Source organism: Manacus candei, unplaced genomic scaffold, assembly GCF_025592945.1.
Source record: "Manacus candei isolate 608988 ecotype Guabito, Panama unplaced genomic scaffold, ASM2559294v1 h1tg000106l, whole genome shotgun sequence".
Lineage (NCBI taxonomy): Eukaryota > Metazoa > Chordata > Aves > Passeriformes > Pipridae > Manacus > Manacus candei.
The window spans coordinates 1186180-1214113 of record NW_026138154.1 but is presented as its reverse complement, the minus strand read 5'-3'; the positions used below and the strand labels follow the sequence as shown (position 1 = coordinate 1214113).

At 57.7% G+C, this 27934-nt stretch overlaps 1 protein-coding gene across 3 annotated transcripts; it reads left to right on the top strand.

The window, feature by feature from the left end:
* Window positions 1-39: 39 nt before the first annotated feature.
* On the top strand, window positions 40-26215 carry CTXN1 (cortexin 1). 3 transcript variants are annotated; one of them, XM_051769331.1, is made up of 4 exons: window positions 40-359; window positions 19203-19366; window positions 23617-23730; window positions 24750-26215. In XM_051769331.1, the coding sequence occupies exon 4, from the start codon at window positions 24906-24908 to the stop codon at window positions 25158-25160; it is 255 nt and encodes an 84-aa protein (XP_051625291.1). In that variant the 5' UTR covers window positions 40-359; window positions 19203-19366; window positions 23617-23730; window positions 24750-24905; the 3' UTR covers window positions 25161-26215. The 3 variants fall into 3 exon arrangements, with proteins under 3 accessions (XP_051625291.1, XP_051625295.1, XP_051625292.1); XM_051769335.1 differs by lacking the exon at window positions 19203-19366; XM_051769332.1 differs by lacking the exons at window positions 40-359; window positions 19203-19366 and adding an exon at window positions 20503-21113.
* Window positions 26216-27934: the final 1719 nt, after the last annotated feature.

The window sequence follows — 27934 nt, the reverse complement described above, 5'->3', positions numbered from 1 at the left end:
CGCATCCCTCCATCCCCCCCGCATCCCTCCATCCCCCCCGCATCCCTCCATCCCCCCCGCATCCCTCCATCCCTCCACCCCGTATCCCAACACTCCGCCCCCCCAAAATCCCGTCCCCACCTCCCGCAGCCCAATCAGGGCCGCTCGGAGGAATTCAAACCCCGGCCCCGCAAGCGCCGGCGGCGGCTCCGCTCCCGCGGCCGGGGGGGGAAAAAAGGCTGCGCTGGGGGGACACCGGGATCGGGATCGGGATCGGGATCGGGACCGGGATCGGGACCGGGAACAGGAGCGGGGCCGGTCCGGATGGGCGCGGGGAGTGGCGGGGCGGGCGCGGCCCCCGCCCGCCGCCCGGAGCGCAGGTGAGTCCGGGGGGCACCGGGAGGGCACCGGGAGGGCATCGAGGGGGCTCCCGGCGAAGTTTGGTGGCGGGAGGAGGACAAAAATCGCTGCCGGAGCCCCCAAAGCCACCCCCGTGCGGGGCCGGGGGTCCGGAGGGGTGCGATGGGTTCCCCACCCTGTTCCCCTGACAGCTCGCGGGGGGGGGGAGAGGAGAGAAAAAAAGGGATTTTGGGGCCGAAATATCGCTGTTAGATTAAAAAGCAAAATCAAAACAACTGCGGGATGGGCGTTTTGGGGAAGAAGGAGAAAACACAGAATTCCTGCAGCTGCTGCAGAGCTGCTGGTTTGGGAATCCTTCCTGGAGACCCCGAGCGCTGAGGGGCTTTGGGGGTGCCCACCCCTGGCTCCGGGAAGGAGGGGTGGCTGAGGGAAAGTTTGGGATGGAACGGAGCCGCCTCGTCCCTCCTGGAGCCGTGGGGGGCTGGGCTGATCCACGGAGCCCCGGGATAACGGGATGAGCCCCGGGATAACGGGATGAGCCCCGGGATAACGGGATGAGCCACGGAGCCGCCCCACGCAGGAGCCGGTGGGAATTCACTCCCAGCCCCCTCGGGAAGAGTTGGGAGCTCCCTGGGGGTGTCAGCGAGCCCCGGCCGTGGCGGAGGGAATTGGGGAAGTGTGGGCTTGCCGGAGGCAGTTTTTGGTGCAGAGCCTCGTGTCCAACATGAGATCGAGCTCCGGCAGCGCCGGGCGGGGGTTTGGCGGCGATTTGGGGCTTCCCGGCGCTGGGTTCCCATCCTGCCATTCCTGCCGTTCCTGCTTTCTCCCGGCTGTTGTTACACGCCATAAATCCGCTCCAGGGGTTGCTCCCGGGTGGCTCTGGCGGTGCCTGGGCAGGGCTGGGTGTGGGACGGGCGGTGGGGATGGTTTTCCTGGCGAAGGGATGGGTGGGAAGCATCCCTGCCCTGGTGACTCTGGAAGCGCGGCCCCAGCCTGCTCCTGGCAGGCAGTAAACGCCCAGATCCCCGCGTTTTTCCCTGAGAAGCCCCGGGAGGCTGCTCGGGAATGTGTTCAGGGTGGCTCCCCACGGCTCCAGTGCCCGGGAGGGGAAGGGAGAGACCTGGAATCATCCCTCCAACCCGCAGGGGGGGAACATCCAACCCGCAGGGCCCCCCGGGAAGGAGCCATGGGACAAGAGGAGATGGCCTCAGAGAGGTTAAGGCTGGATATCAGGGAAAATTTTTTTCATGGAAAGGGTGGTCAGGCACTGGCACAGCCGCCCAGGGCAGGGGTGGAGTCCCCATCCCTGGAGGGATTTAAAATCCCTGTGGATGTGGCTCTTGGGGACGTGGCCGTGGCAGCGCAGGGGGAGCGGCCGGGCTCCATCTCAGAGACCTTTTCCAGGCTGAACAATTCCATAATTCCCTGACTCCGGCCTGCTCTGGGGGCCCGCAGCCACGCTCCCTGCCCGCTCCCAGCCTGGCAGCAGGACCTGCTGTCCCCAACATGCCACCACCACCCACCTGTTGCGGGTGGCACCGGCCGGGCAGTGTCGCAGCTCCCGCTGCCAGGGAAATCTGCTCCCTGTTTCCCTGCAGCCCGGCCCTGCCGCAGCGTCACCGGGGCAACATTCCCAGTGCCCAGCAGGGACTGGCACCGGCCACCAGGCAGGGCAGGGCTGGAGCACCAGCAGGACGGGGGCGGGCGCCGGAAAAAAGCCGGAGGGTTGGAGCGGCAGCCGCGGGGTTGTTTTTTTTTTATCGGCTCCCTGCTCTCCTCCCTCCCTGCCACGGGTGACAGGAGCTGGTGACATCCTCTGGCTCGTGGCTCTGAACTGTCTGGAGCTGCCAACTGTCAGTAAATCCCGAGCCGTGGTTTGTTTTTGGTTTTTTTTGGGAACAGCTGCTCCCGGGGAAGGAAGGAGCCGCTCGGGTTCCGCCGCAAAATGTTTCTCTCCAGGCAGGAAAATTGATGGAGCTGAATCTGATATTCTGGAGGGGAACTTAATGGCCATTAGGCTGGTTCTCTGCAGCCCTGAGTGCCGGGGTTTGAGTCGGGATTGAACGATGGGGGAAGTGCTGTCTGAGTCAGGATGAAAGGGTGGGGGAAGAGGGATGTGCTGGATGGGCGGGGGCTGCTCCAGGGTGGAGAACGGGGAGCTGGAGAGGAGCAGGGAGGCTGGAGGTGGCAGGGGAGGTGACATCTGCAGGGTACAGAGCTGTGGTGACCCCAAGGGTGACCCATAATGTGGGTCTGGAACAGCCACACCCCAGGGATCGGCATCCCTGAAATCCCAGATCCCGGCTCTGCTCCCGGGATTTGGTCCCTCTGCTGTCCCGAGGTCCCTCTGGTTGTGCTGCTGGGCCAGAGCAGCTCCTGGGGCAGGACCAGGGTCTGTCTGTGCCTGGACAGCGGCATCTGCTGCGTCCATGAGCCCTTCCAGCCTGGATGTGGCTCCTGGAGCTGCTGGGAACTCCATCCATTGGCCCTTCCAGCCTGGATGTGGCTCCTGGAGCTGCCCTGTGCTGCCACTTCCCAAGCTTTGCAGCAGGGACTTCACCCCAGCTCCTGGAGTGGCTTTTGCCCGCTCCCATCTGTCCCTGCTCGGTGACATCCAGCCAGTCCTTCCTCCTAGGAAAACACATCCCTGCCCCCTGGAAATGAGCCCCTTGGAGCTGCCCAAGGTGGGAAACGCTCCTGAGCCCGGAGATCCTGAGGAAGAGCCCGAATTCCCAGGATGTCCTGCCGGCGCAGACCTGCATTGCAGGGCCGGGATTTTGTCCTTAATTACTGTGCTAACGGCCTGTGCTAACGAGGGGATTAAGGCCCTTGGAAGGGCGAGTGGTGCCCGCCAACTTTCCACGCCTGTTCCAAGGTCTCGTGTTTTATAACACTCCCTTCCCTCCCTCATCCCTGCCCTCCGCCTGGAGCAGCCTCCTGGCTCCCCACGCCGGGATCCAGAGATCCAGGGATGCTGGGAATGCACCGCGTGCCCCAGAGCTCCTTCCCCCTCTCAGCCGGCCGTGGATCGAGGGATGTGGGGACGCCCGGGATGAACACGGGATGAACACGGGATGAACCCGGGATGAACCTGGACGCTCCCTGCTCCCTGGTTTCTCCGTCGGGCACTTCTCCAGCAGAAATCAGGATGTGCTCCAGGGCTGGATGTGTTCCCAGGAGGGGGATGAGGGGTCAGGGATGCTCTGCCTGCAAAGGAGGGGCTCTGCTGGATCCCCCGGAGCAGGGAGCTGCTCCATCCGGGAGATCCTCCTCATCCCGGCTCGGGAGCACACGGGATGCTCCCCAAGCACCAGCAGAGCTTCCCAAGAGCCTGAATTTGGGGGTGGGGTCGGAGTAAATCCCGTGAGAGCCGTGTGGGATCGGCAGCACCCCCTCCGAGAGCTCATCCCAAGGGACAGACCCTCGTCCCCAGGGGAACTCCTGGAGGTGCCAGGGCCCTGGGCAGGCACCGCGTGTGCCCGGGCTGCGATTCTCACTTCCAGTAAGAGCAGTCTGGCCAGAGCCAGCCCGGGATCCATCCCAACATGCTTCCAGGAACGAGCCTGGAGAGGCGTCTCCCCGCCGGCGCACGGCAGGGAAGCGAATCAGGCAGAGATCAGATGGGAAGCGCTTGGCAGGGAGGTGGCACAAAGTGTCCTGGCACGGGGGGAGCGCGGGCGGGAGCAGCTCTGCCCTGGGACAGCCGATCCCGGGCACGGCGCCGGGACTGGCGGCTTCCAAAGGAGCTGCAGCCCCGGGGGGGGGATGGAGGGGACACCGAATTCCAGAGGGAAGGAGGGTTGGCAGACACAGTGTCCTGGATGTCCTGGATGTTTGTCCTGCCCGGGGGTCCTGCCCCACACACCCAGAGCCAGGCTGGCACGGGGGGGGGGGGAAGGGGAAGTGTTCCAGGATTTGGGGTCTGGATCTGGCTCAGGGGGTATGGGAAGGGGAAGAGTCTCAGGACTGGGGATCTGGATCTGGCACAGGGGATTTAGGAAGGGGAAGTGTTCCAGGGGTGGAAGGATTTGGGGTCTGGATCTGGCACAGGGAGTGTGGGAAGGGGAAGTGTTCCAGAATTTGGTGTCTGGATCTGGCACAGGGGATTTAGGAAAGGGAAATGTTCCAGTAGCAGGATGGAAGGATCAGGGGCCTGGATTTGGCACAGGGGGTGTGGGAAGGGGAAGTGTTCCAGGATTTTGGGTCCGGATCTGGCATAGTGGGGGTGGGAAGGGGAAGTGTTGCAGGATTTGGGGTCTGGATCTGGCACGGGGGATTTAGGAAGGGGAAGTGTTCCAGGGGTGGAAGGATTTGGGGTCTGGTTGTGGCACAGAAGGTGTGGGAAGGGGAAGTGTTGCAGGATTTGGGTCTGGATCTGTCACAGTGGATGTAGGAAGGGGAAGTGTTCCAGCAGCAGGATGGAAGGATTTGGGTCTGGATCTGGTACAGGGGATTTAGGAAGGGGAATTATTCCAGGATTTGGGGTCTGGGTCTGGCACAGGAAATGTGGGAAGTGTTCCAGGATTTGGGTCTGCATGTGGGACAGGGGACGTAGGAAGTGATCCAGCAGCAGGATGGAAGGATTTGGGGTCTGGATGTGACAGAGGGGATATGGGAAGGGGAAATGTTCTGGGATTTGGGGTCTGGATCTGGCACAGAGGATTTAGGAAGAGAAAGTGTTCCAGGATTTGGGTCTGGATCTTACATGGGGGATTTAGGAGGGGGAATTGTTCCAGCAGTGGGTGGAAGGATTTGGGGCCTGGATCTGGGGATGCCACTTCCCTCCTGCTGTCCTGTTCATGTCCCTGAGCCCATTCCAGCCCAGGCTCATCCCTGGCATCTCCGTGTCCTCCCAGTCCTGCCCTGGAGAAGCTTCTGCTGGAGTGGGAACACGGTGCTGGATCATTGGGATCCTCTGGGATCCAGGGCACTGCTGGCTCTGTGCCATTCCTGGCTTCCCTAATCCCGTTCTTCTCCCAGCTCTGTCCACCCCCAGCACATCCCTGGAGCAGCCTCTGGATCTGGGGAGGCTCCAGAACATCCCCCAGTAGCTCCCAGTTCCTTTCCCTGCCTGCCTGGTTTGTGGACGTGCGGGTTGGGCTCCGGGAATGGTTCGGATTCCGGGAACTGTGGCAGGAGATTTGATCCCGGAGGGAATCAGAAACGGGATATAACATCCCTTGGAGTGCTCAGCACGGGAAGGGCATCGATTCCCGGGAGCTGCAGCCCCGGCCCTGGAATCGATCCGTGTTTTCAGCGGCTCAGCTCGGCCGGGGGAGAGGTTTGGATGCGGAGAGGGGGGAGGAGGAGGAGGAAGAGGAGGAGGAGGAGGAGGAGGAGCTCCCCAGGTCTCCTGTTTGCTCCTGTGGCGTCACCCACCTGCTGGAAAAACCGGGAGGGGTTTTATCCAGGTTAAAACATTCTCAGGGGAAAGGCTGGGACAATCCAGCAGGGATTCGCTCCTCTCCTCCTTCTCCTGCTGCCATTTGCCTCTGGGCTGGGGGGGTGGAGGGGCTGAATTCCAGAGGTGGAGGTTTGCTCCTGTTTCCTGGGATATTGGAAGGGATAAGGGACTGAATTCCAGAGGGTTTAACTGCCAGAGAGGGAATTTTACTCCTGTTTCCCAGGATGTTCCTCACTGACAGCAATTAGCCCGTGTTAGCTTTGGAAGATTCACTTTTCCCTCGGATTTATTGCTGTGTGGGATGCTGGGTTGGAGAGCACCTGGAATTCCCGTGGCAGAGGAAGCTCTTCCATCTCCTTTCCCCCTTTTGGAGCAACCTGGGCTAGTGGAAGGTGTCCCTTTCCATGGAAATAGGTGACATTTCAGGTCCCTCCCAAGCCAAACCAGTCCGTGACGTTCCGAGCTGTGGATGTTCACATCCCAAAAAACCACCCTGTGCCTCCTCCTCCCTGTTCCTTCTCCTGGCTGCTCTTCCCTGCTGGCAGGTGGGACACCCAGAGAAGGAAAAGGGGACATTCTCCCACGCTGGCACTGCTGGAATGGAGAATTGGAGCTGCTGGAATGGAGAATTGGAGCAGCTCGGGGGCAAAACTGGAGCTGTTTTGTCTGAACTCCTTGAATAATTCAAATCCTCCAGGAGATTTGGAAACCTGAGAGTAGCCCTGGAGGGGGCACTGCAGCGGTTTAAGGCTGATCATGGTGATTTAATCACCATTTAAATGAGTGTTATCTCTTTTCCTCTCCGACGCGGAGCCGCAGCCCAACACCCCCGCTGGGATTCGGCGCCGCCGCCGCTGAGAGGGAATGTCAGGGAATGAATCATAGAATCAGAGAATCATGGAATTATAGAATCATGGAATCAGCTGGGTTGGAAGGGACCTCTGAGATCATCAATCCAAGCCTTGATCCAACCCCGCTGTGGTTCCCAGCCCATGGCACTGATGCCACATCCAGTCTGTCCTTGAACACCTCCAGGGATGGAGAATCCACCCCTTCCCTGGGCAGCCCATTCCAATGGCTGAGCACCCTCTCTGCAAAGAAATTCTTCCTAATCTCCAACCTAAACCTCCCCTGGCACAGCTTCAGACCCAGCCCTCTTGTTTTGCTGATGGTTGGCTGGGAAAAGAGACCAACCCCCCCTGGCTCCCCCCTCCTGTCAAGGAGTTGCAGAGAGTGAGGAGGTCTCCCCTGAGCCTCCTCTTCTCCAGGCTGAACAGCCCCAGCTCCCTCAGCCTCTCCTCACAGCACTTGTGCTCCAGTCCCTTCCCCAGCCTCGTTGCTCTCCTCTGGACCTGCTCCAGCCCCTCCATGTCCTTCCTGAGCTGAGGGCCCAGAACTGGACACAGCACTGCAGGGGTGGCCTCACCAGTGCTGAGTCCAGGGCAAGAATCACTTCCTTGGCCCTGTTGGCCACCCTGTTCCTGAGCCAGGCCAGGATCCATTGGCCTTCTTGTCCCCCTGGGCACACTCTGGCTCCTGTTCAGCTCCCTGTCCATCCCCACTCCCAGCTCCCTTCCTGCCTGGCTGCTCTCCAGCCCCTCTGTCCCAGCCTGGAGCTGCCGGGGGTTGTTGTGGCCAAAGGGCAGGATCCCGTTTCAGCCCCCAAAGGGGCAGTGCCAGGCTCCAGCTCATCCCCTGGGCCTGATCTCAGGAGGATTTGTCTCTCCTGCTCAGGGTGGTGCCTCCAGCCCTGCCTGGCTCCCTCCCAGCCGGAGCAGAACCGACCGTCCTTCCAGCACCAGGCTGGAATGGAGTGGGATCGGGTGGGATGGGAATCTCCTCTGGCAATTTTTTCCTCCTCCTTGTGCTGTCCAACATCCCACCAGAGCTGAGAAACATGCCCTGAGGCTGGAAGCACTGGAGAAGGGTGTGGGAGCAGGAATCCTTGGCACAATCCATCCAGGGGTTTGTCCTTCCGCCGTCTTTCTGCAGGAGCTCCCAAAATTCCTCCCTCCCCCCTGGAGAAAAGCAGTAGGGCTTGTGAGAGAGTTCAGAAGGCCCAGGATTCTGCTGACAGAAGAAGCTGAATTTGATTAGCAGGGGAAGGGAGTGAAGCCTTTCCAAGCCATAAATCCGTTCGGAAGGGATCGATCGTTCTGGACGGGAGGAGAGGAGCTGGGATTAATTGGGAGCTAATGAGGTTTGGGTTGAGTGAGATGCAGATTGGCAACGAGGGAGAGCTGGGAGAATCCCCTCCAGCTGCCTTTTAGCAGAGCAGGTTGTTCTGAGCTTCCCTGGACTCGTTTCCAGGTGGTTTTTAGGGATCTTTCCGCGATTCCGGGAATGTTCTTTGGGGAAAACCTTCCCGGAGCGGGTCAAGGGCAGCTCGGGGTGGGTTTGTTGGTGCTGTGGGGTGGGAGCAGCAGGGAAAGGAGGGGATTGTGCCCCTCTGCCCTGCTCAGGTGAGATCCCACCTCAGGTGACACCTCCAGCTCCGGGATCTGACTTCAGAAGGACGTGGAGCTGCTGGAGCGAGTCCGGAGGAAAACATGGAGATGCTCCGAGGGCTCTGGAGAGACTGGGGGGGTTCAGCTGGAGAAGAGAAGGTTCTGGAGAGACCTCAGAGCCCCTTCCAGTGGCTAAAGGGGCTCCAGGAGAGCTGGAGAGGGATTGGGATGAAGGATGGAGGGACAGGACACAGGGAATGGCTTCAAAGTGAAAAAGGGGGAATTTAGGTGGGATATTGGGAAGGAATTGTTGGTTGTGAGGGTGGGGAGGGACTGGGGTGGATTTCCCAGAGAAGCTGTGGCTGCCCCGGCCCTGGGAGTGTCCAGGGAGAAGGGAAGGCTCCAGGGACACCTGAGAGCCCCTTCCAGTGGCTAAAGAGGCTCCAGGAGAGCTGGAGAGGGACTTGGGATGAGGGATGGAGGGACAGGACACAGGGAATGGCTTCAAACTGAAAGAGGGGGAATTTAGATGGGATATTGGGAAGGAATTCCTGGCTGGGAGGGTGAGGAAGGAATTCCCAGAGAAGCTGTGGCTGCTCCATCCCTGGAAGTGTCCAAGGCCAGGTTGGAGCCACCTGGGACAGTGGGAAGTGTCCCTGCCCATGGCAGGGTTTGGAACAAGATGATCTCTAAGATCCCTCCAAACCCAACCCATTCCATAATTCCACGCTGGACACCCCAACTCTTGTGCGTTTTCATTTGATTTTATTTTCGGGGAAATTCGCCTCCCTCATCCCCAAAAACCCCCCGACGCCGCTCCCCGCGCCGTGGCAGCACCGCGACAAACCCAAACAAAAAAACGAGAATTCCCAAATCCCTTTAATTTGCAGCAACGGGTTCCTTTGGAGCAGCTCATTTGCCCACTTGTTCCATAATTCATGGCGGAGCCCGGTAATTAAATGCTAAAGACCTGATTTGCGTGGCGTTGTTTGGAGTCCCATTAAGCGGCTGAATGCGAGAAATTACCGCCTCCTTTAATTGCTAATTAAAAATAATGGTTACTGAGCAGCCCGGCAGGATTACTCAGCGTTTCTGGGGGGTTTGGGCACAAAGCACGAACATTTTGAGTGGTTTTGTGTTTTTTTAGGCGGATTTCTCGGAGGTTTCTCCCCGGGTTTGTGCTGAGGGGAAAATGGTGCCCCGCCTTTATTTAATGGGTAATAAAAGCACAGGGAAAAAAGCGAATTAAAGGCGAATAAACAGAGAGGAGAAGGTGTGGTTGTGTTCCCTGTTTCCCTTTTCCAAGCTTTTTTGGCGTTGGATGGTGGGTGTGGTTGGCAGGGAGGGTTTGGGGGGTGTTCGGGACACACACGGGGGGTTGAGAGGGTGGATTTGGGTGTTTGGAGAAGGGACTGTGCCTGCATTATATATATTTATATATATATAATTATATATATTTATGATACATATATTTATTATATATATTTATTTGTGCCTGTATTACATATTCAGTTATATATTTATATCTAATGTATAATTATATATATTTATTATACATATATTTATATTATATATTTATTTGTGCCTGTATTTTATATATTTATATTTATTTATATGTATTATATATTTATATATAATTTTAATATATAATATATATTTATTATATATAATTATTTGTGCCTGTTATCGATATTTATTTATATATTTATATATAAATTATATATATTTATATATTTATTATATATTTATATATTTATTATATATTTATATATTTATTATATATTTATATATTTTTATATAATTTATATATTTTATATCATATATATTATATATTATATATTATATATTATATTTATTTTTATATATTATATATATTTATACATAATTTATATTATATGTTTATTATATATATTTATTTGTGTATGTATTATATATGTATGTATTATATATATCTATTTATGTTTTAAGATTCCTTCTTTTAAGATCCTCTCTCTTTAGATCCCTTCTTCTTAAATTCCTTCCTTTTAGATCCCCTCTTTTTAGAATCCTTCCTTAAAAATTCCTTCTTTTTAGATTCCCTGTTTTAGGATCCCCTCTTTTTAGATTCCTTCTTTTAGGATCCCCACTTTTCAGATCCCTTCTTTTAAGATCCCCTCTTTTATATCCCCTCTTTTAAGATCCCCTCTTTTTAGATTCCTTCTTTAAAAATTCCTTCTTTTTAGGTTCCTTCTTTTAAGATTCTCCCACTTTTCAGACCCCTTCTTTTAAGATCCCCTCTTTTTAGATTCCTTAAGATTCCCACTTTTTAGATTCCCTCTTTTCAGCTCCCTCTTTTTCACACCTCGGGCTCCTCAAGCTGGAGAGGGACTTGGGACAAGGGATGGAGGGACAGGACACAGGGAATGGCTTCCCACTGCCAGAGGCAGGGATAGATGGGATATTGGGAAGGAATTCCTGGCTGTGAGGGTGGGAGGGGCTGGGATGGAATTCCCAGAGAAGCTGTGGCTGCCCCATCTCTGGGAGTGTCCAAGGCCAGGTTGGAGCACCCTGGGCTGGTGGGAGGTGTCCCTGCCCATGGCAGGGGGTGGCACCGGACGTGTTTTCAAGTCCCTTCCACCCCAAACCATTCTGGAATTCTGGGATTCTCCCCTCCAACGCTCCTGAACGAGGAACATCCGTGAGGAGACAGAACCCGCTGGCACGGGGCCCATCCCACCCCGGGGTCTGGTGCCCCCTCCTGCCACCCCCCCAGTGCCACTGCTCTCCCAGGAACCTTCATCCCTCTCCCAGGAATCTTCATCCCTCTCCCAGCTCATCCCTCTCCCAGCTCATCCCTGAGCTCCCAGGAAATGACAGGAATTGGGATTTTCTTTCCCCTCCCTGGTGCTTTGGTGGCAGAGCTCTCTCAGCTCTCCTGGCACCGACTCTCTGTTGGCACTGCAGCGTCTCCTCTTCCCTCACCCGCGTGTCTGCTCCGTTCCCAGCTTATTTTAGGAACCTGGAAAGCTGTTGGAGCTGCTCTGGAGTCGCTGGGGTGTCTCTTGTGCTCGTGGCTGTTGTTCTTGCCTCGCTTCAGACACAATATTTGTCTGTTCTGCACAAAGAGGGGCAGAGGGAAATAATAACAGATAAATACAGCAGATAAATACAACGGATAAATACAACAGATAAATATCTGTTTTTTCCTGCAACTCCCTCTCCTGCCCCCCCACACCCCAGCTGGAGATTCCAGCCTTCCAGCACTGCTTTTCCAAGGCAGACTGTCTTTTCCAGGAGGTTACCCAGTGCTGCTGGAGCTGTGGCAGAGCTCAGGGTGATGCTCAGCTGAGCTGTTCCCGCTGGCCCCGGGCCTGGCCTGCCTCTCCTTCCAAACTGGCACCTCCAGCCTGTCCTGCTCAGCTGCCCAGGGCAGCTCAGGTGAGCTTGGACACCTGGCAAATCAGGGCACCTGGGCCTGCCAGGACTCTCCTGAACCTGCCAGGACCCATCTGGACCTACCAGGACCTATCCGTGCCGGCCAGGATCTACCTGTGCCAGCCAGGACCCTCCTGAACCTGTCAGGACCCACCTGGACTTAACAGGACCCACTTAGACTTGCCAGGACCTACCTGTGCTGGCCAGGACTCACCTGAACCTGCCAGGACCCACCTGGACCTGCCAGGACCCTCCTGAAGCTACCAGGACCTACCTGTGCTGGCCAGGACTCATCTGCACCTGACAGGACCTACCTGTGCTGGCCAGGACCCACCTGGACCTGCCAGAACCTATCTGTGCTAGCCAGGACCCTTCTGAACCTGCCAGGACCTACCTGGGCCTGCCAGGACCCTCCTGAACCTGTCAGGACTCTCTTGGACCTGTCAGGACCCACCCGAACTTGCCAGGACCCACCTGGACCTGCCAGGACCTACCTATGCCTCCTGGCTCTGGACAACGAGGTCCCTTTGTAGGGTGACATTTCGGGAGCCACCTCCCACTGGCACTGGCACCCCTGGGCATGTGCCAGCCCCTCCAGCCCCTTCCTATTCCCAATCCTGGAATAGATTCCCAGGAAAAAAACTGGGTTATGATGCAATTAAGGCTGAGAAGATGAATCAGGGATTTGGAAGGGGGGGGGGAAACCCTAAATGTGGCAAGGGAGGTGACAGAGATCCCAGAGATCCCAGAGATCCTGGAGATCCCGGAGATCCTGGAGATCCCAGAGATCCCAGAGATCCCAGAGATCCAGAGATTCCAGAAATCCCACGTGGAGCTCAGGCCCCAGGAGCTGGAGCCCTGCTGGGCTCTGAGCCCTGGAATTCCTTCCCCCCCCCCGGGAGCTTCCAGGCAGGGAAGAACCCCGGGGATGGGAAAAACCCCTGGATAATGGCAGTGCAGGGAAAAGGTACATCCCAATGGGAAAAACCCCTGGATAATGGCAGTGCAGGGAAAAGGTACATCCCGGTGCCATGGCAACCTGGCTGGGCACCGGGGCTGTGGGAGCTGCCAGGCTGGGAGAGGGATGAGCTGGGAGAGGGATGAAGGTTCCTGGGAGAGGGATGAAGGTTCCTGGGAGAGCAGTGGCACTGGGGGGGTGGCAGGAGGGGGCACCAGACCCCGGGGTGGGATGGGCCCCGTGCCAGCGGGTTCTGTCTCCTCACGGATGTTCCTCATTCAGGAGCGTTGGAGGGGAGAATCCCAGAATTCCAGAATGGTTTGGGGTGGAAGGGACTTGAAAACACGTCCGGTGCCACCCCCTGCCACGGGCAGGGACACCTCCCACTATCCCAGAGTGCTCCAACTTGGCCTTGGACACTTCCAGGGATGGGGCAGCCACAGCTTCCCTGGGAAATCCATCCCAGCCCCTCCCCACACACAGAGCCAAGAATTCCTTCCCAATATCCCACCTGAATTTCAGTGGGAAGCCATTCCCTGTGTCCTGTCCCTCCAACCCTTGTCCGAAGTCCCTCTCCAGCTCTCCTGGAGCCCCTTTAGACCCTGGAAGGAGCTCTCAGGTCTCCCTGGAGCCTTCTCTTCTCCAACCTGGCCTTGGACACTCCCAGGGCTGGGGCAGCCACAGCTTCTCTGGGAAATCCATCCCAGGGCCTCCCCACCCTCTCCCAGGGAAGGGTTGGAATTCCATGATCATTTTGATCCCTTCCAACCCAAACCATTCCACGATTCCACAGCTCTGAGAGGTGTTTGGTTCCCTCCTCCCCCCCCTCCTCAAGGCATCACCTCCAGGAACCTTCTCATTCCAGATCCGTCCCCACCAGCTCTCCAGGGCCTCTTCCCACCCCTGTGCCTGTCATTCCCACAGGGAATGAGGCTGGAACACCCTGGAGCAGGTCTGCTGTGCTCTAATTAGCGGGAATCATTAACTGGAATGTCCTTTTCCTGACTCCAGCAGTGTCAGTGCAGTGGCTCCATCAAAGCTGCCTTGTCAGGGGACAAGAAGGATCGTCCTGCTGGGATCACACGGCCATGGAATTATCCCTTGGATCAATTAATTACCTCAAAGTCACCCGGCAGGAATAAATTAACTCCCTTTCTTCCCTCCCTGTGGAGCTGCTGAGTCAGGAAGGGTGGCAGGGTGGGCACAGGGTGGGCACAGGGTGTGTGCCCTGGGGGTTCCCCTCGGATCCAGGTCCAGCAAACTGTCCCCAAATGTCCCTGCAGCCCCTTCCAGAGGTTCTCCTGCCAAGGGTTCCCCCCTGGCTGGGGCTGGGATGGGAGCACTGGATGGGAGACGAGAAGCTGGGATGGCTCCAGGGGAGGATGGGAAGGGCAAAGAGGTCCTGGAGCAACAATTCCAGGGGGCCAGGAAAGAGGGACAAAAATCAGGGAGAAACCTGGAGTGCTGGGGTGAAGATTCCTGAGGTCTCCTCAGACAAGACCCTGGAGCTGCAGCAAGACCCTCGGAGAGGGAACACCCCCCTGGCTGCGGAAAATCAACCTCCAAACCCAATTCCTGAGGATTTCCACCAAAAACAGCCGTTCCCTGGACGAGCCAGGGTGGGTTCCTGATGGGAACAAGGAAGAGCCAACACGAGGCTGTGCCCCCAGTCAGTCCCCCCTGGAATCTCTGCAGAGGGACAAAGAGCACCGGGGGACACGGGAATGGTGACATCCAGCAGGATCCATCCAGGCCTTTGCTCCCACCGGCCAGGCCAGGCCAGGATTTGCTGTCAGAGCCCCCAGACACCTTCTTGGATCCCCACCAGGAGATTCCTTGTCCTTGTCCCACCTTCCCCCTCCCCTGCTGCCTCTGGAAGTGGCTGTGCCAACCCCAGCCCCACGGCACGAGCCGAGGGAAGCAGCATCCAGGAAAAACCACGGATATTTCCGCGGGCCCGGGTGACACGGGGACCCCGGGACACGAATCCCTGTGGCCACCTTCCCTTGGCAACACATTAATCTGCTCCCAGGGAGTCCACAGATAAAGGGAAGCATCCCAGGAGCGGCTCTTCCCGAAAGGAATTTTGTCACCAGCAATAAATTGCTGGAGGATTTACATTCCTGCCTGCCCCAAAAACCCGGCACGCCGAGCGGTTTGATTTGTTCCAACCCTTTAAAGTCCCTTGATTTAAAGGCTGCTGAACTATCTTTATTTTCTTAGCACATTATTAATCCAGGCTCTGGTGTGCAGGAGCCTCCTGGAGCCTGTTGTTTGGGAATGAAAGGAGGGAAAGGGAAAGAAAACCCAGCTCGGTGGAACTTCAAGCTGGGAATAAGCAAATTGTTTCATCCTTCCTCGTGCCTACGGCTCTGATCATGTGGGATAACTCAGCTCCAGAGCTCCCAGGGGGCTTGTGGGAATATAGGGATGTGTCTCACTCTCCTCAGCTCCTGGAATTTGCCAACCCAGCTCCGAGGTCAGGGCAGGAACTCGCCAAGACTTCACCTGGATCGTCGGGCAAGAGGAGGCTCCAGGCCTTGGGGTGGTTTGCAGCCTTTTTTTGAGGCACAATTTAAGGAATGTTCCCCCTCCCAGCAGTGCCTCTGAGCCCCGTTTGGGAGAGGGAGTTTGGGGTTTAATCAGGATTTGTGCCACACAGTGTGGTGACACCTCACCAAAACTCCCAGCTCTGGGAGGGATCAGAACCTGGGAAGCTGGAGGCGACAAATAAGCATTAAAACATCCCACAAAGGGACAACAAATGGATCTTGCAGCGTTTTGGGGGAAAACCAGCTGAGATTCCACCCTTTGCTGGCTGAGAACAGCGAGCAAATCCCCCCCTCCAGGAGCTGTCCTGCCTTTAACCTCCCTGTCCCTGGGATCTGGGAAACGACTTCAGCGACTCCTCGGCTGCCAAAAAAAAGGCTCCCAGAGAACATCTGCTGCGGAAAACGAGAGCCCTTCATCACCTCATTAGCGAGTTCCCCCGGGGGGGGAAGGAGAGACCGGAGCGACCTTTTCGCAGCTGCTCCGGTTTTTGTCGTGCCCTGAGCAGGGACTGAGAATTTTGGGAGGCAGGGAGGTCACCCAGCCCCGGGCTGTGGGAGTTTTTCCAGCCCTTTTCGGGTGGGTGTTCTCAGCCAAGGTGAGCTGGGACGGATTCCAGAGGTCGGGATGCTGCTGCCGAGCGGGATGGGCCGGCGGGAATGGCGCTGGAGCTGCTCTCTCTCCACGTGTCCTGAGGCCACCAGAGCTCTGGATCTCGACCTCCAGGCAAAGCAGAGGTGCTTCCACCACCCTGGAGGCCTCCTGAGCTCTCCTGATGGCCTGAGGATTCCCCTGAAGACCTCCCGGCCTCTCCTGATGGCCTGAGGGAATCGCTCCCTGTGTCCACAGGGAGCGATTCCCTCAGGCCATCAGGAGAGGTCTGGAGGTCTTCAGGGGAATCCTCCCTGCTCCAAACTTTTTGGTCTCTGACCTGCTTTGTGCTGCCTCTTCTCTCCCATCCTCTTCCCTAATTCAGGGTTTATCTCCCTGCTCCGGGCTGTTTATCCCTGGAAGTGCTCAAGGCCAGGTTGGATGGATCCCAAATTTAGGATATCGTGCTCAAGCCCGGGAGAGGGAGAAATGGCTCCCCTGGGGCTTTGTGGCCACACTTCCCCCCCACACATCCCCTAATCACACTTCCTCTAACTCCCTAATCCCCTAATCCCAAGGTTTAATAGGAATCTTTCCTACATTTTTCGAGGCCCAGGTGGGAAGTCTCTTGGGTTTGGATTATAGACATGGAGAGGGGCTTTTCACACGGGCAGGTGTTGGCAGGACCAGGGGGAATGGTTTGGAACTGAAGGAGGAGAGATTTAGGTGGGATATTGGGAAGGAATTCCTCCCAGGGAGGGTGGGGAGAGGCTGGGATGGAATTCCCAGGGAAGCTGTGGCTGCCCCAGCCCTGGGAGTGTCCAAGGCCAGGTTGGAGAAGGGAAGGCTCCAGGGAGACCTGAGAGCTCCTTCCAGGGCCTGAAGGGACTCCAGGAGAGCTGGAGAGGGACTTGGGACAAGGGATGGAGGGACAGGACACAGGGAATGGCTTCCCACTGAAATTTAGGTGGGATATTGGGAAGGAATTCCTGGCTGTGAGGGTTGGGAGAGGCTGGGATGGAATTCCCAGAGAAGCTGTGGCTGCCCCAGCCCTGGGAGTGTCCAAGGCCAAGTTGGAGCACCCTGGGATAGTGGGAGGTGTCCCTGCCCACGGTGGGGATGGGACTGGATGAATTTTTAGGTCTTTCCCGACCCAAACCATTCCAGGACTCTCTGGCTGTGCCAGCACTCGGAGTTGACAGGGCAGTGAACTCCGGAGGTGCCGGAGGATCCGAAGCACCAGGATTCCCCTCCTCCCTGCTCCTTAACTCCTCCAGGGAAGCTGCTGGAGCCAGGAGAGGTCACACCACCTGCAGCTCTCAGAGGACAGGTGGAGCCTAAAGCATCACTCACAGAACAGCTCTGCAGGGCTCCGGGTGGGAATTAACGGGAATTCTCCGCTTGAGCAGCGGAGCCGCTCCGGGTGAGCCCAGGGAAGGACACTCTCTTCCCTCAGAAACGTGTCCTCAGCCCTTGGGAAGAGGGCTCAGGGGCAGCTCCCGGGACTTCCCAGGAAAAAAGGGGTGGGAGGTGGATTTATGGGAGGGATTTGGTGCCTCTCGACCAGATTTTCCCAACCCCAGAACCATAAAAGTTGGAAAAGACCTCCCAGATGGAGTCCAACACTCCTCCAAGGCCACCACTAAACACCAACCCACGTCCCCAAGAGTGGCTTTTAAATCCCTCCAGGGCTGGAAAACCCTTTTTCCAGGGAGGAATTTTCCCTCTCCCAGCCCTGGCTGCGGCTCGGCCTCACCATAAATCAGGAGCTGATTTTCCTTAATTGCCATTGGCAGGTAAATTAAACCCTTTAAGGGCCTGGAACCCTCAGGAATAACGAATATCTTTGCCCTGAAGTGAAGCCTCCAAGGGTGTGTCACTGCAGGATTTTCCAGTGTCACTTTGTCAGTACTCCAAAAAAAAAAAAAAAAAAAAAAAAAGGGAAAAAGAAGAAGTGCTTGGATCCCTTTCCCAGAGATTTATGGCATTCCAGAGGTGAATGGATTTTTGATTAGAGGAGCAGTTGGTTTGGGTGGTTTTTGTTTTTTTTTTGTCTCTCCCAAGTGGTGAGATAATGCTGGACCTCATTGAATTATCCAGGAGGAACAAATTCCCTTCCTGTCTCCATCCCTCCCTCCCTGCAGCACTAAATCCCTGCTCTGAGGTGCAGCCAGGATCCATATTCCCAAATGCCAGAGGGACAGGACACAGGGAATGGCTTCAAACTGAAAGAGGGGAAATTTAGGTGGGATATTGGGAAGGAATGTTCCTCAGGGAACTGGTATCCCAAGTTTCCCTGAGGACCATCCAGCTTTTTTTGGGATTTAAAAGAGGGAAAAGTCTTCCAGCAGGATTTCCTGCAGCTCTGCTGCCCTTCCCAGGAGACAGGGAGGAGTGGGAAGCTCCCAGCCAACCATTCCCACAGGCAGGTGCTTTGGAATAGAGCCTTTGGGAGAGGGGAGGAATTTGGAGATGGAAGAGCACAGAATTCCAGCATGGATTGGGTTGGAAGGGACCTAAAATACCATTTCATCCAGGTTGCTCCAACCTGGCCTTGGACACTTCCAGGGATGGGGCAGCTTCTCTGGGAAAGCTGGGCCAGGGCCTCACCATCATTCCAGGGAGGAATTCCTTCCTAATCTTCTTCCTAATTTCTCCTGAGACCCTTTAGAGGTGCCTGGAGAGACCCAAAATTGGGACAGAAGCCCCTCTGGCACAGCTCAGCGCCGGCCCTGCTCCTCCTGGCTCTTGCTCAGGGCAAAGACAAAGATCCCATTGATCCCATTGATCCCTATCCTGGAGACAATTCCAGGCAGGAGAACCCTGCCCGTCCCAGGCCATGGATCTGCTCCTGGAGAGCAGCTGAAAGGAGATAAAATCAGCAGGAGGTCATTGAAATGCAGTCACAGGTCCCTGCTGGAGCAGAGCTGGGGCCAGGGGAGAGGAGCAGTGGGGTGGAGGGATGGAGGGAGGGAGGGAGAGAGGAATGGAGGAACGGATGGATGGATTTATGGATGGATGGAGGGAGGGAGAGATGGATTTATGGATGGATGGAGGGAGGGAGAGATGGATTTATGGATGGATGGATGGAGGGAGAGATGGATTTATTGATGGAAGGATGGATGGAGGGACAGATGAAGGGATGGGCTGGCTAAACTGGGCTGGAGTGGACTGGGCTGGGCTGAGCTGGAATGGACTGGGCTGAGCTGGAATGGACTGGGCTATACTGGGCTGAGTTGGGAACAGGCTGGACTATGGGATTCTGGAGCATCCCATTGATTCTGAGGCATCCCAGGGATTCAGGAGCACCCCAGGCTGTGGGTCTGGACGGACACACACCCGGGAGGATCTCAGAGGGGGAGAGATGCAGCCCTGGGGATTAGAGGGGGGGTATTTTTTTGGGGAGGGGGGGCCACAGGGACCCCGGAGCCGCAGGCGGGGGCGGGCAGGCTCAGCCCCCGGCCCCTCGCTCGCTCTCCCACGGTCTGGTTTTCCCCAGGCAGCGGCTCAGGAAACTTCTCCCGGCTCCAGTTGCTGCGCTCCACCTTTTATTCTAATCGCTCCCGCATCGCCATAGGAACCCGCTCCAGCGGGAGCCAGGAGCTGCTCCTTCCCGGAGCGCTCCTTCCCCCGGCATGGCAAGGCATGGAGCCGGCATTCCAGGTACTATCCGTGCCCCTCTGGAATGCTCCCGCCGCGGGCACTGTGAGGAGGGGGGGTACCGGGGACCCCCCACCCCTCCCGGGCTCGGGGTCCGGGATATCTGCTGGATGTTGTCCAGCGTGGGTGGAGAGGGTGGGAGCGCGGGATTTGGGGTGGGAAGAGCCTTTTCTGGGGGGTCTGGATGCTCTCTGGGTGGTTTGGGAGCGGCGGGGAGGAGGGGGGGGTTTCCCGTGTGTGCCGGGATGAGCAGGGATGGGAAGGGTCCTGCTCCTGGCTGGGCTTCCCCGGGAGGAGCAGGGATTCCAGACCCTGGGATTTAGGGGGAAAACATCCCTGCTTAGCTGGGATTGGGCTGAACATCCCCCTTGGGCCGAAGGGTTGGCCCTTTCTCTTCCAAAAACGTGGATGGGACATCCCTGGCACTCGGGGGGAGGGGGGGGGTGTGCTGATCCACCTGGCATGTCCCAAATTATTGGATCCTGTGGAGCTGCCAGGCTGGGAGAGCCTCTCCAGGGTGGCTCCATGGCTTTGGAGAGCTGCTGGAGGGGGAATTGGTATTCCTGTTATCCACAGGTTTAGCAGGAAACCGGCCAAGCTCCCACATGGGGGGTTTGGGGGTCAGACCCGGAATGCCGGTGCTGAGGTGGAAGGTGCTGGAAGAGGGATGTTGGGAGCAGGTTTTGGAGAAAATGAGGGGATATCTGGGCACCTGAGGGATCCTGCTGAGCCTCAGGATCTTCCTGGGGCATCCAGGATGTCTCCTGGAGCCCGGATCTCCTCGTCCATGATGGCAGAGAGGGGCTGAGGGGATCCACAGAGGAGCCCCTGAATCCTCCCGTGGGCATCAAACACCCTCAAACACGGGCTGTGGCACCTCGGGCAGGGCTGGCACTGCCTGGCCCGGGGTTTGCCTGGTGGGATATGGGAGGATGAACCCCTGGGAAGGTCGGGAACAGCCAGGCTGGAGGTGGAAAGGGGTCTCACCCTCCCTCCCTGGGCACCTCGGGGGGCAGGAGGGTCTCTCCCTGCCAGGGAGGGTCAGTGGAAGGGGGCAGTGCCAGCTCATTCCCTGGCAGCAGTAAGAGGGAAGCTGGGGAGGGGAAAGGAGGGGGGCTTTCCCAGGGAATTGCATTCCCAAAATGGGAAACAACTTTATTCCTGGCTGAGGAAGGACAGAGGGGAAGGCCCTGAACCAGCAAACCTGAACCTGGGGCAAGGAGAGGAGCAGATTTCCGGGGAAAACACAGCTTGGGGAGTCACAGGAAGGCAGGAATACGGGAATAAAGGAATGCAGGACGAGAGGAATACAGGACAGCAGGAATACAGCCAGTTTGTGACAGCTGAGCCCTGTTTGCTCCCAGCTCCAGGGTGCATCCCATAAAAAGGTGCCAGGAGGTCCCAGTGTGGGGCAGAACCCCCTGAGGACAAAGTGCAGCCCAAATTCCAGGGGTTTTTATCCTACTGGGAGCCAAGCTTCCCCTGGCAGAGCCCCTGCCTGAGCTCAGCCCAAGATCCAGGCTCGATCCCAGCAGGATTCCTGGGCTGGATCCAGCGGCGCTGTTGACTGAAAAAGGCAAGGAATTCCTGCAGGGAATCTGGGAGCTCCTGTGGGAGCAGCAGGGTGGCCAGGGAGGCACAGAGAGAGGCCTCCATCCCACCTGGGACAGACAGACAGACCTTCCTGGGACAGACAGACCTTCCTGGGACAGACAGACCTTCCTGGGACAGACAGATCCTGGCTCTGGAGGTGAAGGGGAAGGGGGGAGGGAGCTGCACCTCCCAGCAAAGCCTTTTCCCATCTCCAAGGAGCTAAAACTCAGGAATAGAAGAGAAGGCTCCAGGGAGACCTTCCAGGGGTTTATAAGAAAGGTGGGATAATGGTTTTGGGGCTAAAAGCAGGGAGATTCCTGCTGGAGATCAGGAGGGAATGTTTTATGAGGAAAGTGGGAGAAGCTGGGATGAAGCCATTCCCTGTGTCCTGTCCCTCCAGCCCTTGTCCCAAGCCCCTCTCCAGCTCTCCTGGAGCCCCTTCAGGCCCTGGAAGGGGTTTAAGGTCTCCTTGGAACCTTCTCTTCTCCAGCCTGGCCTTGGACACTCCCAGGGCTGGGGCAGCCACAGTTTCTCTGGGAATTCCATCCCAGCCCCTCCTCACCCTCCCAGGCAGGAATTCCTTCCCGATATCCCACCTGAACCTCCCCTTTTCCTTTAAAACCCCCTCCCCATCCCCAATTTTTTTTTCTACAACCACCTCCCAACACCCAAAGCTCCTCCTGCTGCCTTCCCTCCTCGGGGCTCCCACGTTTTCCCACTCCCAGCTCAGCTCCAGGTGGGAAAGCTGGGATAATCAGGAATGTCTGGGAGCATCCAGAGGCTGTGCCCCCTCCCTGCTGCCAGCCCAGAGGTGCCCAGAGGTGCCAGGGAGAGCCCTCCCTTCCCGGCCAGCTGGATCCCTCCTCCTCCAGCTCCGTCCCCGCCGCCTCCTTGTTTGGAATAAACATCTCGTTAGGTCCCGAATTACCGCGGAATTCGTGTTTCACAGCCGGGAAAAGCTCGGCCCAACCCCCTGGAATTGTTGACAGGGCTCCTCTTCCTCCGTGAGCGCCGTTTCCTCGCTCGTGCTCTTCTTTTTAGTTACTAAGGGAACATGAATCTTAATAAAACTCCATCAAATGTGCCTGAAATAACAGCTGCCTTCAGCCCACTGCCTGAGCACAGGGCTGGGGCTCGGCTCAGAATTCCTGGGAAATTCAGATTACGGATCCAAAAGGTCTTTGGGGGTGGAAGAAACCTTAAAGATCATCTTGTTTCCATGGGCAGGGACAGCTTCCACCAGCCCAGGGTGCTCCAAGCTGGCCTTGGACACTTCCAGGGATGGGGCAGCCACAGCTTCTCTGGGAATTCCATCTCAGCCCCTCCCCACCCTCAGCCAGGAATTCCTTCCCAATATCCCATCTAAATTTCAGTGGGAAGCCATTCCCTGTGTCCTGTCCCTCCATCCCTCATCCCAAATCCCTCTCCAGCTCTCCTGGAGCCCCTTCAGACCCTGAAAGGGGTTTAAGGTCTCCTTGGAACCTTTTCTTCTCCACCCTGGCCTTGGACACTTCCAGGGATCCAGGGGTAGCCACAACTTTTCTGGGAAAACCTTTTCCAGGGCCTCCTGATTCTTCCCACAGCAAGAGGGAAATCATTTCTCCTGAAAACTCCGGGATATAAAACCAGGGATGCTGTTGAGCAGAAAATTTTGAATTTTGTCCTGAATGTGCCTCTTCTTCCCGGGATTTGGGATGGGAGCCAGCTGGGCTTCTCCAGCTCCAAATGATTTATTTGGCTTCGTTGTCCAAGGATTTCTCACAGCTCCAGTGCCAGGATCCCCCAAGGGGAATTTTCCCGACCCGGATGTGTCCATGGGAAGCACCAGGGGAGGTTTAGGCTGGATGGGTCCTGGCATCTCCCAGAGGGGCTTTTGGGGGTTTTTTTCTGGAGTTTCCACAGCACTGGGAGCACTCAGGCTCCAGGGGCTGCAAGGGGGGGATTGGTGGGGGTGGTCTGGAAAGGTTGGTGTGGATGTTCTCCCAGGAAGGTTGGTTGGATGTTCTCCTGGAAAGGTTGGTGTAGATGCTCTCCTGGGGAGGTTGGTTGGATGTTCTCCCAGGAAGGTTGGTGTGGATGTTCTCCTGGGGAGGTTGGTTGGATGTTCTCCTGGAAAGGCTGATGTGGATGTTCTCCCAGGAAGGTTGCTGTGGATGTTCTCCGAAGGAGGTTGATTGGATATTCTCCTGGAAAGGTTGGTTGGATGTTCTTCTGGAAAGGTTGGTTGGATGTTCTCCTGGAAAGGCTGATGTGGATGTTCTCCCAGGGAGGTTGGTTGGATGTTCTCCCAGGAAGGTTGGTTGGACGTTCTCCTGGAAAGGTTGATTGGATGTTCTCCCAGGAAGTTTGGTGTGGATGTTCTCCTAAGGAGGTTGGTTGGATGTTCTCCAAAGGAAGTTGCTGTGGATGTTCTGGAAAGGTTGGTTGGATGTTCTCCAAAGGAGGTTGGTGTGGATTTTCTCCTGGAGAGGTTGGTTGGATGTTCTCCTGGAAAGGTTGATTGGATGTTCTCCCAGGGCTGCCGCCGTGGATTTTCTCCCGCGTTACCTCCCTCCAGAGCTGCCAACTCCAGATGTGCCTCGTGCTCCTCGTGACCCCCAGTGACTCCCCAGCCCTTTAACCCCCTCTGCCCTCTCTGTCCCTCTGCTCTGCCCCCCCAGCCCAGGAAAGCTGGACCCTGGAGACCTTCCCTCAGTGACGTGGCTGCTCGGACACGGCCTCCCCCTGCTCCTGCTGCAGTAGCAATGCTGGTGTGCCCACGGAGCTGCAGTGAGGTGGGTGCCCTCCTTCTCCTCCTGGAACCAGCCCCTGCTGCTGCCCAGCCAAAGGGAGGACAGCTGGACACGTGTCCCTCAGCAGGAGGGAGCACTTTCCGACCTTGTGTCCATCCTCTGACTGCAGAGTGAGGGAATTCTTGGTGGGAATCACCTGGGGTTTGGGTCCCTCTCCAGAGGATTTCTGGGGATTTGGGACTGGACAGACAAGTTCTGCACCAGTGCCCTGCACTGCCCACCAACCCCACACCCTTGTGCCCCTCGTGGGTGGCTTCTCGAGCTTGCTAAAAAAACAGGAATCCCCTTGGGAGCTTCCCTGCCCTTCCCTGTGCCCGTTGCTGTGTCCTGAGGCCAATTCCTGCTCCCTCACCACCTCTGCTTTCCCATGTGCAGTTCCTCCTCCCTCACCAGCTCTGCCTTCCCCATGACCAAATCCTTTCCTGTGTCCAATTCCTCTCCCTATGACCAATTCCTTTCCCTGTGTCCAATCCCTCTCCTTGCATCCAATTCCCTTCCCTGAGCCCAATTCTCTTCTCTGTGTCCAATGCCTTTCCCCATGGCCAATTCCTTTCCCTGTGTCCAATTCCTTTCCCTGTGTCCAACTCTCTTCCCTGTGCCCAATTCCCTTCCCCATGGCCAATTCCTTTCCCCCTGACCAATCCATTTCCCCGTGTCCAATTCCCTTCCCTGTGTCTAATTCCCCTCCCTGCATCCAATTCCCTTCCCTGCATACAATTCCTTTCCCTGTGTCCAATTCCTTTCCCCCTGACCAAATCCTTTCCCTGTGTCCAATTCCCTTCCCTGTGCCCAATTCTCTTCTCTGTGTCCAATTCCCTTCCCTATGCCCAATTCCTTTCCCTGCATCCAATTCCTTTCCCTGCATCCAATTCCTTTTCCCCCGACCTTTCCCTCTTTCCCCATGGCCAAATCCTTTCCCCGTGCCCAAATCCTTTCCCCGTGCCCAAATCCCTTCCCCGTGCCCAACCCCTCCTCCCTCACCGCCTCTCTTTCCCCTCCAGGATCTCTGGGCTCTGGCAGGAGCGCTCCCCGCGCCGGTGCCCATGGAGTGAGCGGTGCCCGGGGGTGAGCGGGCACAGCAGGACGCTGAAGTTTGGCTGCCCCGGCCCCGCCAAAATCCCTCCCCGTCCCTCCCGCGCCCCCCCCCGCCCTCTGCCATGAATGATGCGTCGACCATGGATTATGAACTGCTCTCGCCGTCCCTGGTGGAGCACCCGGCGGGCGCCGCGGGCATGGACGCCGAGCAGAAAACTGTCTTTGCCTTCGTCATCTTCCTCCTGGTCTTCTTGGTGATGCTGATGGTTCGCTGCTTCCGAATCCTGCTGGACCCCTACAGCCGCATGCCCGCCTCCTCCTGGACCGACCACAAGGAGGGCTTGGAGAGGGGCCAGTTTGACTATGCCCTGGTGTAGAGGGCAGGGCTGGGGCGAGCCCGGGCGCTCCCCGTGCCCCCCAGCCCGGCCCCGGCCCCCCCTTCCCTCCGCGGGGATGCTCCGGGCACCGCGGCGCTGAGCTCCGGGCCGGGGAGAGGCGGCGTGTCGGGGGTGGGGGGAGTTTTCTAGGGGTTTCTCTCTTTTCTAAGCACTTTTCGGTTCTCTCTTTGCAGCCCGGGAGGGAGGGATGGGGGGTCGGGGGGCTGAGCCGGCTCCGCGCGGTGCCCGCCCTGCCCGCGGGGCACGAGGGGACGGGACGGGGCATGGCGGGACCTGCCCTCGGCTCTGCCCGGTGCCACGGCAGAGCTCTGACCCTCTCCCCTTCCTCCTCCTGCCCCTTCCCAGTCCGTCCCCCCCGTCCGTGTCCCCCGGGGAGCGCTGCCCGTGGTCCAGCGCGTGTGTGTGTGTGTGTGTCCCTGTAGCTGAGCTGTGTCCGTCGGGGGGGTTTCCAGGCACCAGACCCAAGTGCTGGCTTTGTTCCTCTCCGCGTGGCAGCCCCAAGAACCCCCCCCTAAAAAGGGAAGGGGAGGGGGAGACCCCCCGTGTGTGTGCAGCCCCCTTTTTTTGGGCCTCCAGCCCCGCAGCCGCTCTCTGCTTCCGCGGTGCCCCGTCCCCGCCCGGCTGGTGACAGTGGCCCTGGGCGAGGTGCAGCCCTGCTGGGATTCCAGGAGGGATCAAAGATCCCACACAACGCCTGGGAGATGCTCCTCAGCCAGCCCCGGCCTGGCAGCCCCCCCCTCCCGGTGCCCCGTGCCCCGTTCCAGCAGGACCTGGGTGACCTCTCCGTGCCCAGGGGGTCGCTGGGGGTGGCTGGCCCTTCCCTGGCCGTCCTGATTTTGGGAATCCGAGGGGCTGTGGAAGTAGATGAGGGGGATCAAGGCTGTTTTCTCCGTGCTTGGGGAGCAGGGGTGCCCAGCTGGCCGCGGGGTGGGCTGTGGCCGTGGGCCAGCAGGAGGGTTTGGAGTAAGGGATTGGAGCCCACGGGGGAGAGAGAAGCTCTGCCCCCTCCATGGAAATAAAGCTGCACTGTGCTAACCCCACCCAGCTCCAGCTCTGCTCTTTGGTGTCCCTCAGGTCCTCGGGGGAAATCCCAAATCGTGGGGGGCTGCCCCATGTCCAGGGAGAACCCAAATCCCGGGGGCTGCCCCATCCCCCAAGGGAACTCCAAATCCTGGGGACTGCCCCATATCCCTCAAATCCTGAGGGGCTGCCCCATCTCCAGGGGGAAATCCCAAATCCTGGGGCACTGCCCCATCTCCAGGGGGAGACCCCAAATCCTGGGGGGTCCGACACAAACCTGTCCCCCCCTCGGAGCCCCGGGAGCTGTTGGAGGGGCGGTTGGAGCCCCCGGGCCCCTGTTTTCCCTATTTCCCCTGTTTTCCCGTGCCAGGGGAGCGGCCCCACTCCCAGTGCTGCTCCCGCTGCCCCCGGGAAGGTTCGGGGGGTCCCTCCCGGTGGCCGATGCGCGGTCCCGCCCTGCCCTCTTGTGTCTGCAATGGGAAGCCAGGAAGAGTTTCCTAAAACCGGGAATATCAGCCTGGAAGGAGGGTTGGAGCCGAACTCAACCAGCCGGACGCCGACCCGACAGGCGACCCGATCAGCGGCCGAGCTGTGACACCACACCCCGTCCCCTGCTCGGTGGCAGGAGGGGTCCTGATCCTGCCGGGGGTGCACCAGGGGACGAGGGTGGGCACGGGACAGGCGGTGACATCGCTGGCCCCTCCCCGGGCAGGGTATCCTCTCCATCCCCTCCATCGTCTCCATCCCCTCCATCCCTTCCATCCCTTCCATCCCCTCCTTCCTCTCCATCCCCTCCATCCTTTCCATCCCCTCCATCCCCTCCATCCTCTCCATCCCTTCCATTCCCTCCATCCCCTCCATCCTCTCCATCCCCTCCATTCCCTCCATCCCCTCCCTGGCCCCTCTGGCAGCACTTTTGGTGCCTCTTTCATCCTTGTCGTGGTCCCTGTCCCTCCCTCAGCCCCGCAGCAGCCACAGGCTGGGCACAGACACCCCTTCCCCGGCCTGGCACCTCTGGCATCACCCTCATTCCACTCCCCTGCCTGGGAGAGGGAATCATGGAATCGCAGGTTTGGGGTGGGAGGGACCTTAAAGCCCCACCGTGGGCAGGGACACCTTCCATCATCATCCCAGGGAGCTCCAACCTGGCCTTGGACACTTCCAGGGATGGGGCAGCCACAGCTTCTCTGGGAATTCCATCCCAGTCCCTCACCACCCTCCCAGCCAAGAATTCCTTCCCAATATCCCATCTAAATTTCCCCACTTTCACTTTGAAGCCATTCCCTGCGTCCTGTCCCTCCATCCCTCATCCCAAGTCCCTCTCCAGCTCTCCTGGAGCCCCTTTAGGCCCTGGAAGGGGCTCTCAGGTCTCCTTGGAATCTTCTCTTCTCCAGCCTGGCCTTGGACACTTCCAGGGATGGGGTAGCCACAGCTTCTCTGGGAATTCCATTCCAGCCCCTCCTAGCCAAGAATTCCTTCCCAACACCCCATTTAAATTTCCCCTCTTTCACTTTGAAGCCATTCCCTGTTTCCTGTCCCTCAATCCCTTGTCCCAAGTCTCTCTCCAGCTCTCCTGGAGCCCATTTAGGCCCTAGAAGGGGCTCCAAGGTCTCCCTGGATCCTTCCCTTCTCCAGGCTGGACAATCCCACCTGTGTCTCCATAGAAGCTGCACGTTGGGGCTTGGATGGATCCTCCCACCCCCACCAGCCCCACCCCAAATCCGTGCCCAGAT

Excerpts from the sequence above, each read along its gene's own strand:
- CTXN1 (XM_051769335.1), top strand. The coding sequence starts at position 24,906 with ATGAATGATGCGTCGACCATGGATTATGAACTGCTCTCGCCGTCCCTG.